General features: G+C 52.3%; 1 protein-coding gene across 3 annotated transcripts; it reads right to left on the reverse strand.

Moving 5' to 3' along the window:
* Positions 1-594: 594 nt before the first annotated feature.
* Positions 595-11,310, reverse strand: Dph7 (diphthamide biosynthesis 7). 3 transcript variants are annotated; one of them, XM_005408623.2, is made up of 10 exons: positions 11,123-11,310; positions 10,693-10,823; positions 10,236-10,323; positions 9,097-9,191; positions 8,761-8,933; positions 7,164-7,233; positions 7,005-7,070; positions 6,677-6,849; positions 1,101-1,259; positions 595-992 (listed from the first exon to the last, which is right to left on the reverse strand). In XM_005408623.2, exons 1-10 carry the CDS (start codon positions 11,258-11,260, stop codon positions 838-840), a joined length of 1,248 nt encoding a protein of 415 aa, XP_005408680.1. In that variant the 5' UTR covers positions 11,261-11,310; the 3' UTR covers positions 595-837. The 3 variants fall into 3 exon arrangements, 2 of the variants coding, with proteins under 2 accessions (XP_005408680.1, XP_013362116.1); XR_001231740.1 differs by having other exon boundaries at positions 901-992; positions 1,101-1,164; XM_013506662.1 differs by lacking the exons at positions 10,236-10,323; positions 10,693-10,823.
* Positions 11,311-12,668: the final 1,358 nt, after the last annotated feature.

Consider the following 12,668-nt stretch of genomic DNA (forward strand, 5'->3'; position numbering starts at 1 on the left):
TAAATCAGGCTGGGGTATAGCTCACTGGTACAAGTCTAGCTGGAGGAAGGCTGAGGGTTCAATTCCTAGTTCCAGAAGTAACTCCTAGTGCCATTAGCTGGGAATTGCTCATTATAACAAAATTGTAATCAGTGTGGCCCACACTGGCATGTCCAGTCATCAGAAAATAAGACACGGGTAGAACTAACTGCCTGTCTGCTCTTCCAGTGCTAGTGTCTCCTGTGAAGAGCTGAGGACCCGACAGCTCGGGCTGTCAGTCTGGTCCCCATTCTCCTAGAGATAGCATTCAAAGTGGGAGCTGGATGGGTCACACACCTGACCTGTATTCCCAGTTGCTGTGGGTCCAGGACTTGAAAGCCCATCAGTTTGTTAATACAGTTAGTGCCCACACTACCTCCACCTGCTCCACAAGTATGACTTGAGGTGGCTCAGGAAGTACACATGGACCTCTTTCTTGTGTTCTACTCACAGCAGGAGGTGGTCTTTTCATATGCTTTGAAAGATACTTCAAGGTTGGGGGTGTATCTCATGTACAAGGCCCTGGGCTTGATCTACCACACCAACAGAAAATTCATTCAGTTACAAAATTACTTATGATGTTATAAAGTAACATTTTTTTCCAAAACAGCTTCATTTAATTAATACAAATAGTTGCTTAAATACATTATGAAGGGCTGAAAGTCAAAATGTACCCAGGAAACTTCAGTTTTGGAGCTGGAAAATCCCATTCAATGCCAAAAAGAATCACTCAGTCCATTCCCAGTGGCCCAGCTCAAAGATTGTCGCTCCTGGTGCAGGTCTCTGTGAGCTCTCAGGCTCTCTGAGCAGGTCTCAGGCTCAGCGGGCCTCCCATTTCCAGAGGTTGAGAGTGTGGTCATAAAAAGAGCAGGTAGCCAGAAGCCTGATATCAGAGTTCACCCCTTTGAGGCAGAGGTCAGAATCACAGAACTTCGCTGGGATGTGTGGTTGGCTGCTGCTGTTCCTCATGTCCTCTGTGAGCAGCAGGAGAAAAGAACACAGCTTCACCCAGCTGTCATCTCTGGCACCACCCTTGCCATCCTAGCCCTCTGTGTGCTCGGAGGAAGGTGCCAGTGGCTCACCTGAAACTTTCAGCCCATAGACCTGATTTCCCACGTCACTGTCGAGGGATTCAGAAGGCACTGGCTGCAGGGGACAGAAAAGGAGCCAGGACCAGTCAGCCCCGTACACCAGTGAGGTGGGCAGCTTGTGGGATTCCAAGACTGTCACTTCCTGCTTCTCTGGAGCAAGAGAGAACAGGACACAGCATTACCCAGGGGCCTTCGGATCAGCCAGGGCTGCAAAACATGGGCTCAGGGAGCTAGACCTCAGTCCATGCTCATAAGCAAAACACAAAGGAGTGGCCAGGTGGGAATGGAGAGACTGGTGAGAAACGCAGTACATGCATGGTACAGCTCAGGAGGACCTGCAAGCACAGTGCCAGTGACTTGGCTAGTGGGTCCAGAGCATGCAGGTTCTCTCCCCAGTGTGATCCCATAACAGCATCTTTCTGGAGAGCTCCTAAGGCAGCTTGGAGAGTGGAGGCAGGGCCAGAAATAGACCAACAGTTCCCATGGTGCACAGCTGCAAGGGTGCAGAAGAGGCATTCCGGCCGGAGAGAGAAAGCAACTGGCTGAACCTAAGCAGGTCTAGCACTTGCCAGGAGAGCCAAAGCAAGTCAAGGTGGTCCTTCAGTACCAGCAGCAGGTGAGCCAAGGAGCCTACCTGAACACCAAGCACTGTCAACCAAGACCTCTGATGTAGCTATAAGAACGGAATCCAGCCTGGGCACTAAGAAAGGCCCCAGGCATGCAGGAGATGCAGCCCTGGAACCAGGCTGGACTGCGCAGACCTCCAAGCATCCAGGATACAGGGAAAGGAGCTGAGCACTCATGGCTGCAGGGAGCCCCACACTCGGGAGCCTTCTCAGAGAATCTCCAGAGACAAAGGCTTCTGGGGAAGGGACAATGACACCAAACAGAGGGCCAGGACGGTTAACTGCAGCTGAGACTGAGGAATTAGGTGGGGCAAAGAGAAATCAGCAGTCAGTGTCACAGGGCTGAAAGTGTGGCTTAGAATAGAGCACTTGCCTGGCATGTGAAAAGGTCATGGACTTGATCTCTAGCACCAGGAAGGAAAAAAATTGAGATCCCATCTCCTCAGGAGGTTGAGGCAGGAAGATCATTTAAACCTAGGATTTAGTTCAATCTGGGCAGCACAGTGAGATCCACTCAAAAACAAATCTCCCAAAGTTAATATATTAGACTTTCTTACCAAAAAAAAAACCTCTTATAGACATAAACATACAAACCCCACAGTGGGAAAACTCAACATCAAACAAAAAATTTCCAGCACAAGTTGGATGGAGTGACACAAACCTTTAATCCCAGCAAACAGAAGACTAAGGCACGATGATTACAAGTTTGAGCCCAGCCTCTGCAATTTAGTATTTAGTGAGACCCTGTCTGATGGAGAGCACTACGAAGCAGCCCCAAGCAGGACTTAAATTAACCAATTGGCTTTCCATGTTCACTTGTGAATCTGTCCAAGGCCTAGGCTCCTTGTCTGGAAATGGACAGCAGACTCATAGTAAGTGAACCTTTGTGAGTCATTAATTCCTACTAAAGCCTGTAAAGGTGGATGAAGCCAGAAAGCCTCAAAGGTCAAGACAAGATCATAGCCAAGGACACCTGGATCCAATCTCAACTAGATAAAAGACTACAGCCTCAGGCATCTCACTCCTGGGTGGATTAACTTAATCCTTATTAAGGATTAATTTAATACCCTACTTGGAGAAGTCTTTGAATAACTCTACCCTTCTTGAGTACTCCCCTCCCTTCTTCTGATAAGCAAATAAATACAGAGAAGGTCTTGGTCTTATCCCTGAGAGAATCCTGTGAGAGGGCTTTGATCCTCTTGGAGCCCTGAAATCATTCCATTTGCCTGTTTTTATTTAGTCTTCACCATACATGTGTTTGGGAGATTGTGGACCTGATCAGCCCACAATAACTAAGGGATATTATTAACCTGATACCTGTCTCAAAATTTTAAAAAAAGGCCCAGGGATATAGCTCAGTGCAAAGGCCCTGGGTTCAATCCCCAGCCCTTGGGGGGGGGAGGGCGGTGGGGAGAATATCCCCAATTCAGAAAGAGCTCTAAAACCAAGAAGCAAAAAGATTAGGAACCAAAGAGAAAAGTAGGCAAAAAGACAGCAACATATGGAAAATAAAGAATTTCATTCTTAATTGCAGACACGAATATTTAAATTGCTGTCATCTATGAAGTGGCAGAAATCCCAAAGCTGGGCAGCCTGCACTGTGGGTGGGTGAGGCCACTCTGGTGCTATCAGGTAAAACCAGACTCTCATTTACCTGTGACCCTGAGTGCTCTCAAGGCAGTACCCCAAAGGATACCTCTCCAACCAAATGCAAGCATGTGCAAAGCCACATACTCAGGAGCCATTATTTGCTATTGTGAAACAACGGAAAAACCTATATACAAATGTGAATGAGTACATGAAGTGCTGGATAACATTAAAAAGAAAAACAAAGCCCTGATGAAACTGAAATGGAGTGACAGTATAATTTTCATCCTTGAGGTGCTGGGGATCAAACTCATGCATGCTGGCAAGTTCTACCCCTGAACTACAAGTCATGTTCCTAAGATTATTATTTTGTTCTTCCTTTTTTGAAACAGAGTCTCACCTCCTTTTTGTCCCCTGCAGCCAGTCTCACTCATTTGCCAATGCTGGTCTCAAACTCCTAGGCTCAAGTGATCCTCCTGCCTCAGCCTCCTGAGTGCTGGGATTATAGGAACATGCCACTGCACCTGCTAGATTATACTTTTGTTTTAGTACTGAGAATTGAACTCTGGGCCATTGTATTGAGCTACATTCTCAGCCTTTTTTTATTTTGAGACAATCGCATTTACTAAGTTGCCCAGGCTGGGCTCCAACTTGCAGTCTTCCTGCCTCAGCCTCTGAGAGATAGATTATATATTTAAGTGAAGTGCGCAAAGAACAAAAGAAGGGTATACAGAATGTTATTTGTTTGTTTGTTTGACATAGGGTTTGAATCCAGGCTGGCCTTGAACTCACTATGTAGCCTAGGCTGGCTTCAAACTCACAGGAATCCTCACGTCAGCCTCCTGAGTGCTGAGATTACAGGCATGCACCACCATGCCTGGCTTATAGAATGTTATGTTTTATAAGAAAGGTGAAATAAACAAATTAATGCTTGTGCTTATTTTTGCGAAAAGACACAAAAGGATTATAGGATAGGACAACCTACATGTTTGTAACTGAAAGACAATTATAGGGCTGTGGATTTAGCTCAGCAGCACAGCGCCTGCCTGGCAAGCGCAAGGTCTTGAGTTCGATTCCTGGTACCAGAAAGAAAAAAAAAAAAGACAATTGTAACCAAAAACTACTGAAATTTCTCACCTACAAGTAGTGTGTAGCAACAGAAGGGAAAAAGGAGGAAAACTCCCAGGGCATACATGATTTCTTTTTTCTTTTGGAGACAGGGTTTCACTATGCAGTTCAGCCTGGCCTTGAACTTCACTCTGTAGCCCAGGCTAGCCTCAAACTCACAGCAATCCTCTTGCCTTAGCCTCCCAAGTGCCACCATGCCCAGCTTAGATCTTGATTTCTAAACAGCATTCACCACTAAGATCCAGGACTCTCTGAAAAAATAACTGATTACAAGATTGGGAGTGAGAAAATACAAAATGAACCTGGAATAGGTTGTACCAAAAAATAAAGACTTGTTCAAATAAACAAGGGGAGATGCAAAGAAGAGATACCAGCCTACACAGGCTTCCAAAGGAAAGAAAGACTCCGGAACAGTTTGAGCATTATATGACCAGCAAAAACAGATTAGGACCCACTGAGTAACAGAAAAAAGAACCCATGAAGCTGGGATGGTGGTGCTCAGACAGGAGGACTGTTGCAAGTTCAAGGCCAGTTTGAACTACATAGCCAGGGCCTATCCCAAAACAAAACAATAAAATAAAATAAAAATAAACACAGGCAGCCAGGCGTGGTAGCACATGCCTGTAATCCCAGCACTTGGGAGGCTGAGGCAGGAGGATCATTGTGAGTTCAAGACCAGGCTGGGCTATAAAGTGAGCTGAAGGCCAGCCTGAACTGCATAGTGAGACCCTGTCTCAAAAAAAGACTAAATAAATAAATAAATAAATAAATAAACACAGGCAGACATAAGAGAAAAGAGGAAGCTCAATCTTTTAAAAGAATGCTAATCAACACAAGTAGAAAGAAGAGTCATGGGTTCTCACTGATCATAGCAATAACTCACTCAGGCAAGACTAAAGCCAGCGAGCAGCAAGCACTGGCATAGTTTCAAGGCCTCCCACACACAGCTCTCCATTATTAAAGAGGGGAACCTGGAAGCCAGGTGTGGTGGTGCATGCCTGTAATCCCAGCCCTCGGGAGGCTGAGGCAGGAACATCACCACTGAGTTCAAGGCCAGCCTGGGCTACATAGCGAGACCCTGTCTCAAAAAAACAGAGTGTCTACAGGGGAGCCCCGGCAGACTCCACCTTCACAAAGGGGTCAGAACTCATCCCCACTGTCAGGACCAAAGGCAGCCAGCACCTCGGGCAGGAGGACCAAGACTGCTGGCAAAATGTAGAAGTGAGCAGACAGGAACAGAAAAGGAGGGGCAGCTACACTGTATCAGCTGAATTGACTTTGAAACAAAAATGTTACCAGGCATAAGGGACACTAATGAGAAAAGGGTGAGCTGGGAGCAGATGGGAAAATGACACCTACATCATCTAAACACAGAGCCCTAAGACACAGAAGAGCACTGGCAGAAACCAGTGGGAAACAGACGTGGAGTCTCCAAGCCCCCACCTACAAGTCGACCCAGACAGTGGGCGAGGACGCAGGAGCAGCGGGCCTGAGCACGTGCACACACGCACTCTTCCTGAGCAAGCAAGGCAGCCTGCAGCTCCAGAAATCACAACCCTACACAGTGCACTAGTAAACAGCACCAGTCAACAAAGAGATCACAAGGGAGACTGCAAAATGCCTGCGATGACGAGAACAGAGATCTGACAAACTGAGGTGTTCAGGGTGCGACAAGCGCGGCACTTGAGTGCCATGAGCAGTATGACAAGACAGCAGACCTCCGATGTTTTAGGATGACAGATGTTCCCATCACCAAAGGTACAACAAGTGAGCGAGCAAGAAAAGGGGGGATGCAGAGGAGAGGAGCACAGCCAGGACAGATGCGGGAGGAGGCTGGTGGGCATGATGGCCGGGAGTGCAGCGACAGGACGCAGGACACAAGGAACAGCCTTGACCTTGGCGGTTTGTACTAGCGATGCCATGGGTATCCTTGGAAGTGAGGTGACTCCAGGAGCTGGGCTCAGCAAATGCAGGGCTCTGCCTGAGTGTGTGGGACACGGGCCCAGAGTCTACACCGCTCCCAGGCAAAAACTGAGGTGGGCTGCATGAGAGCGGCAAGGGGCCAAGCGGGGCCAGAGAGTTAGGGAACGCAGGAGGAGCTGGACGGCCGAGAGGAAAAGCAGGTGAGAGCAGGTGTGGAAACCAAGGTCTGGGTGGGTGCGGAGGGAAACAGTGAGTCTGGAACAGGAGGGGTGCAGAGCCCAGCCAGCTACATACCCCACGTACCTGTGACCTCACGGCAGTTGAGGATCGCAAAGCCTTGGTGCATGCAGGCCGCCAGAAGGAGGTCTCGGTGGAATGGGTGCCACTTGAGCCTCCACACCCCGCCCTGCACATGAGCATCTGCCAACGGCTGCTTCATGTTCCGCGTGTCCCACAGGAGCACGTGCTCATCATAGCTGGAAGCATCCGCCCAGGGCAGGTGGAGCCAGGGCTCAGTCCCTCCCCAAGGCAGGGCACCTCCCAGGAGACCCATCCCACTCTTCCCGACCCCTCTCTCAACCCAGACACTTGCACAGCGGGCTGTGGGCACCACGAAGGGGGCAGCACTCACCTCCCTGTGGCCAGGATGTGCTCCCGGTACAGGTTGCTCTGGATGCTACACACACCCATGGCATGGCTGCAGACAACAGACAACAGCTAGCTTGAGCACCAGTGGGGACAGGGGCCCACAGGCTGGGGCTGGGTCCCCACACTGCCCCTGGGCAGTTACCTCGAGCTGGTGAAGACACACGAGCCAGGGCTTCTGGTGTCCCACCCTTTCAGGAGGCCATCGTCTCCCCCTGTGTGGACATGGGCCCAGCGTCACAGCACTGATGGTGGGGCACAGCCGGGGGCGGGGCTGTGAGGTCCCTGGGTGACCATCCCTGAGGGCTCAGGATACCCTGGAAGAGGAGAGCCCCAGAGAAAGCAGGAACAGCCACCACTGCACCCATCTCAGACCTGAGGAAGGCTGGGAGGCAGAAGAGACGCGTGACACCCACAGGGTGGGTGCCAGGTCACACTAGCCAGGCTACCTGCTACCAGGCTCCAGCATCACAGTCCCACCTGCCCAGGCTGACCCCTACCAAAGCCGCCTACAGGGAGCAGCAGACTAGAGCACACGCCCCTGGGCTGCAATGGGAACTCCCTTTGTAACCCACAGGGAAAAGGACCCCACACTGGCTGGAAGGGAACCGCAAAGGATAAAGAACGGGTGCCCTGGTGCCCTGGCCCACAACCAGTCTGAAGAACAGCAACATCCAGACCCAGGGTGGAGGGTGGCAGCAGAGGGAACAGAAGAAAAGCTAAGGAGCAGGACCCACCGGGGAGGAAGGGAGAAAAATGTCAAGGCCTGATTACCCCCATCCACCGTCCGGCCACCACCCAGCACCATTTATCCATCCACCCACACCCAACACCTGGGGCTATGATCCGGGAAGAGAGGGCCAAGACAGGCTGACTAGCCCAGGAAGCTGCCTGGGATACAGGCAACCCCCATGGCCACCAACAAAGGCCTTGGCACGTGGGACTGAGCAGAAGAGCCTGCAGGGTGGGAAGACATGCAGGTCTTCAGCACCTGAAGAGAACGTCTCCACTACACCTCCCTGGCCCTCCCACCATCCTGGTGTTTACAAAAGAGGTCAGATTGGCCAGGCACACTGTCGCACACCGACCATCCTTGCTACTTGGGAGCCTGAGGCAAGAGGGTCACAAGTTCAAGGGCAGCCTGCTCGACCAAGTGAGACCCTCTCTGAAAAAAAAAAAAGGGCTACAAATATAGCTCAGTGATAGAATTTCCCTGGGTCCCATCTCCAATATGCCCCCAAAAAAGAGGAGTGGGAGTTAGCTCTTTACGTCAGCCCTTTGCAAATCTGGGGACTCCTCTCCTATCTTCTTTCAAAGCCCAGCGCCTCCACCTCCCATGAGTTACCTCCACCTGCACAAGAGGCACTCCCCAAAGTTGCCCAGCTGCTACCTGCTTATTCCACATTGGTATCCCGGAAGTACAAACCACCCAAAGGACCAAAGAATTCACCTGATTTCTTTCATGCTTCCTTTTCTTTCAGAAGGTAAAGTACAGCCTGAAATCAGAGACCAGCAGCCGGGGAGAAGTACGGAGACTGCGGCTGGCACTTAGGCTGAGCAGAGGCAGGTGGCATGGCTCTCTGTGGGAGAGTACCTACTGCTGGCCACACTGCTGTCTCAGGAAATGCAGTCTGCATGCAGATGGGCGACACCTCAGCCCTCACCAGAGCCTCATTCCCTGCTTCCCTCACCCATGTTCTTCATGGCGCCAACCGTGTCAACATCAGTGGAGGGACACTGACCTGAATACACAACTTCTGTCTGCCAGTAGTTGAAAGCAGCGACCCAGGCCTCAAAGCGGTGGGCTTGCCACATGGCCACTTGCTGCAGCTTGGGTGCCGCCTCGTCCAGCATGAGGAGGTGCACCTGCCCCTTGGAGTCACTGCTGATGATCTTCAAGGGCTGGTCACTGGGCCTGGACATGGGGAGATGAGGGAGCTGTCAGCTTCCACCAGTGACATTACCACCATTCATCCAGCATGCTAGGACTTTCCTGGTTTTCAGATCAGGGCTAGTGTAAAGACAGGAGCCAGTCATCAGAGGAAAGCCTGAGGCCTCTCACCAAGCCTGCGCCTTACCTTCCACGCTTCCCTGTGGACCAATCCAGTGACAAGGCCAGACGCTCCTCCCCCAGTGAGAGGCTGGACCAAGGCTCCAGGAGGGGTCTGCTCTCCTACTGGAGAAAGGAGCCCTGAGCCTTGCTCCCAGGCTCACTCCCCGGGAGGACACGGCACATTGCCAGCGTGCCACATGCCAGACACCGGGCAGGGCTGAGGACCCTGGTGCTCACCCCAGACTTCCCCACACATGTGACCTAGGGACAAGACGGTCTCTCCCAGACACGGTGCTGCCTCTGTAGGCTCTGAGGGGCACATGCTGGGCACCACCCGGCCTCTAGGGGACCTGGCCCATTCAGTCCCCAGAGATGGGCACAGTGGGAACTTTCCTCATCTTCCATTTCAGAAGCCACCAGAGCCATTCAAATGCTACTTCTCTTGTCTAGGACTGGTGGGTTTTGTTACCTGAACACCTGAACAGTGGTAACGCCATCAGCAGCCACCCAGTGGGATCCAAGGGCCCTTCCTGGATGTACTTGCTTCTGCCTGGAACCTGGTCTTGGGCCTTTCCTTCCCTCATCCCTAGAATGAGCGACTGCTCTAGCAGGCCTGAAGCCAGGCCCTTCCTGCCCAGGCCCTTGACACCACAAATTAGCTCAGGGGACTTTTGCCCAGTTCTACTGCAGCATCTGCTGGTATCTCCCAATTAGCACATGGCCAGGGACAAGCAATGTAGTTTCACTCAGGAGGATCCCTGCTCCCCACCATTTTTTGACAGACAAATTCATTCTGCCAAAGCACAGGATCAGATCACTGTGAAACCTCAGAAATCAATCACACAGGAGCCGGCTGCCCCCCTGAGAAACCCACTTTCACAGGGGAACACCACTGCTGTTCTCAGCCCCACATCAACCCTAGACATCCCTGCCTTACTGTCCCTGCACAACCTCAGGCTACGGAGTGAGCGGATTGTCACTGCAGCTCTTCTGCAGGGTCACGGGAGGTGATGCCTCTCACTAGAACCCAGAACAAGTGAAAGCAAACTCTGCACCTTCTTAGCATGTTCAAGACAATTCCAGCACCAAACAGACAACTTCAGGAAGCTGTCTAGCCCTACAGCCCATCCCAGCCCAGCCCTCTCTACCCACAGAGCCAGGCACCTCAGATCCCACCAGGCGGAGCAGCTCTACAGAACCACTGGCATCTGCCACAGCCAAGACGCCACAGCCGGCCACCGGGACGTGGCACCTGGGGAGAAAGTGCACCGTCAGAACCCAGGGTGAGCTGCAGCCAGGGAGCATTACCATCTTGGGATTTTTCACTTAGTTTCAGCTCAAAGCCAAGTTAAAGCCCACGGACTCTACAGCCGGCCCACAGGGTCCCTGGCTTATGAAGGCAGAGCTGCTGTTGCCTCTCGGACTGACCTAGGAAACAAGGGCAATGAGCCCAAGGAAGCATCTACCTGACCACCTACCAACAGCTGGTGGGCCAGCAAAGAAGGGACCACAGCACAGGTGTTCCCCGTCTTGCTAAAAGCCCTCAGACAACAGGCCCCATTCCGCGAACAGATAGATGCTCAGCACAAACGCCAGGCCGGGTGGGGGTTACCCGCGCTACCATTTCATGTCCAGCACTCCAGCCGTATCCCTCCTTTGGACCTCGGCCAGAGGGTGAGCAGGGTCGTCCTCACTGAAACTGTGCAGGCAGACGCGGCCTAGACGGACTTGCGGCTGCCCAGCCAAGTCGGCCTAGGAAACATACACCTTCTCGGTTACCCTGACAGGCACGCGAGAAGCCGGGGAGCCGGGCAGGCTTCCAGAGACAGGCTCCGTCTAGAGGCAGAACCCAACCTGAGTGGCCCGAGCTCTCCCCGGCTCTGATCAGCAGTAATGTGAGCTCTCTGGACCCGGCATGCAAAGTTGCTGCATATCCCAAGAAGGCCCCGACAGCCGAGGAATGTGCGGGGCCAACACGGTGCTGGGGCCGCTGGTGCTGGTCGCCCCCCACCCCGCTCCCAACGCGCCCCCCGGTCCCCAGTCCTCAGCACCTCGTCCCCGGGGCTGCGCAGCTGGTAGGTGCCGCAGGCGAGTAGGCGCCGACAGCCCTCCAGCGGGCACCACTCCACGGTATCCGCGCTGAGCTCGGTGTCCACGGCCTGCAGCTCCCGCAGCCGGCTACCCGCCATCCAGCCGATAGGACTCCACGCCGCCCACGCCGCTCCCGTCTCCTTCCGGGGCACAGGGCGGGGCTTCTGCGAGCGAGGCCGGCTGGGCGGGGCGGAGACGGGAGGGGCTGGACCAGGGCGCGGAGGAGTGCCCGATAGACCGGCCCGAGGCGGGGCTGCTCAGAGCAGGCCGCGGTCTAGGAAGGGAGCAGGAAATAAGATTCTCCCTCTGAGGCCGTGCAGATGCCTCGAGAAAGTTGTCGGACCAGCCGGGCGTGGCAGTGCACCCCGTAACCCCAGCTTGGGAGGCTGAGGCAGGAGAATCGCGCGTTCAACACTATGTAACCAACACTATGTAGTGAGACTAAGTAGTGAGACTTGTCTCAAAAAAAAATTCCCAGGCTCCACAGAATACCCTTGGTTCAGGTTTGGCCCATTGCACATTTAACTGTATCCTTATAGATATGCTGAAATCTTAACCGCCAGGATCTCAGAATGTGACCTTTGTTCACAGCGTGTCTATGGAGGTCAAGCTGAAATGAAGCTTTAGCCTGGGCAGGCCAGGTGGCCCACGCACCTGTAATCCCAGCACTCGGGAGGCTGAGGTAGGAGGATTGCCCTGAGCTCTAGGCCAACCTGGGCTACAAAGTGAGTTCAAGGCCAGCCTGAACTGCATAGCGACACTGTATCAAAAAGACAAAAATAAAATAAAATGAAGCCTTAGTAGTAGTCCGAAACAAAGGAGCCAAGTCACTCCCTTCCTTCCGTTCAACTATAAACATCACAGCACCCTAATGGTTACCCATGCTTCCATAATCCCACAAGAAGTTGTGTGAGCCACTCCATTCAAGCCTAAACACACTACCACCCTAGGTATTACTCAGAATGTATTTAGGAGGTCCTACAGATGCTCACATCAGCAGACAGGCAGCAGGAGGCACCCAGCACCAGGGATGTCTGACCCTATAAATACTGGAATTACAAAGCCCTTTTGCTGGCTGCACTCTCCTACCTGTTCTGCTGCTGCCCAGAGATTTTCAATAAACTTAATAGATACTACAAAGTATATGCTCAATTCTTTCCTTGCCATACACAAGAACCTGGACCATTTTGGCCCACTCAACTGCAGCATTAGGGTGGAGCCTGGTGGAATGTGACAGTTATCTTTCTGAAGAGGGAGATCTGGACAGAAATGGAAGACCAGGGACACACAGGACCATCATGTTGTGGCCCTACAGGCAGCTGGACAGAACTCCTGGCCTCCAAAACCCTGAGACGATTCTCCCTATTGTTTCAGGCCAGTTTGTGGTGGTGACACCAAGACAAAAATCCAGGGGAGGGGCTGGGGATTTAGCTCAGCGGCAAAAGCGCCTGACTGGCAAGCGCAAGGTCGTGAGTTCGGTTCCCTGTACCAGAGAAAAACCAAAAA

The sequence above is a fragment of the Chinchilla lanigera genome, unplaced genomic scaffold (assembly GCF_000276665.1).
Source record: "Chinchilla lanigera isolate Chin_1 unplaced genomic scaffold, ChiLan1.0 scaffold00112, whole genome shotgun sequence".
Classification (NCBI taxonomy): domain Eukaryota; kingdom Metazoa; phylum Chordata; class Mammalia; order Rodentia; family Chinchillidae; genus Chinchilla; species Chinchilla lanigera.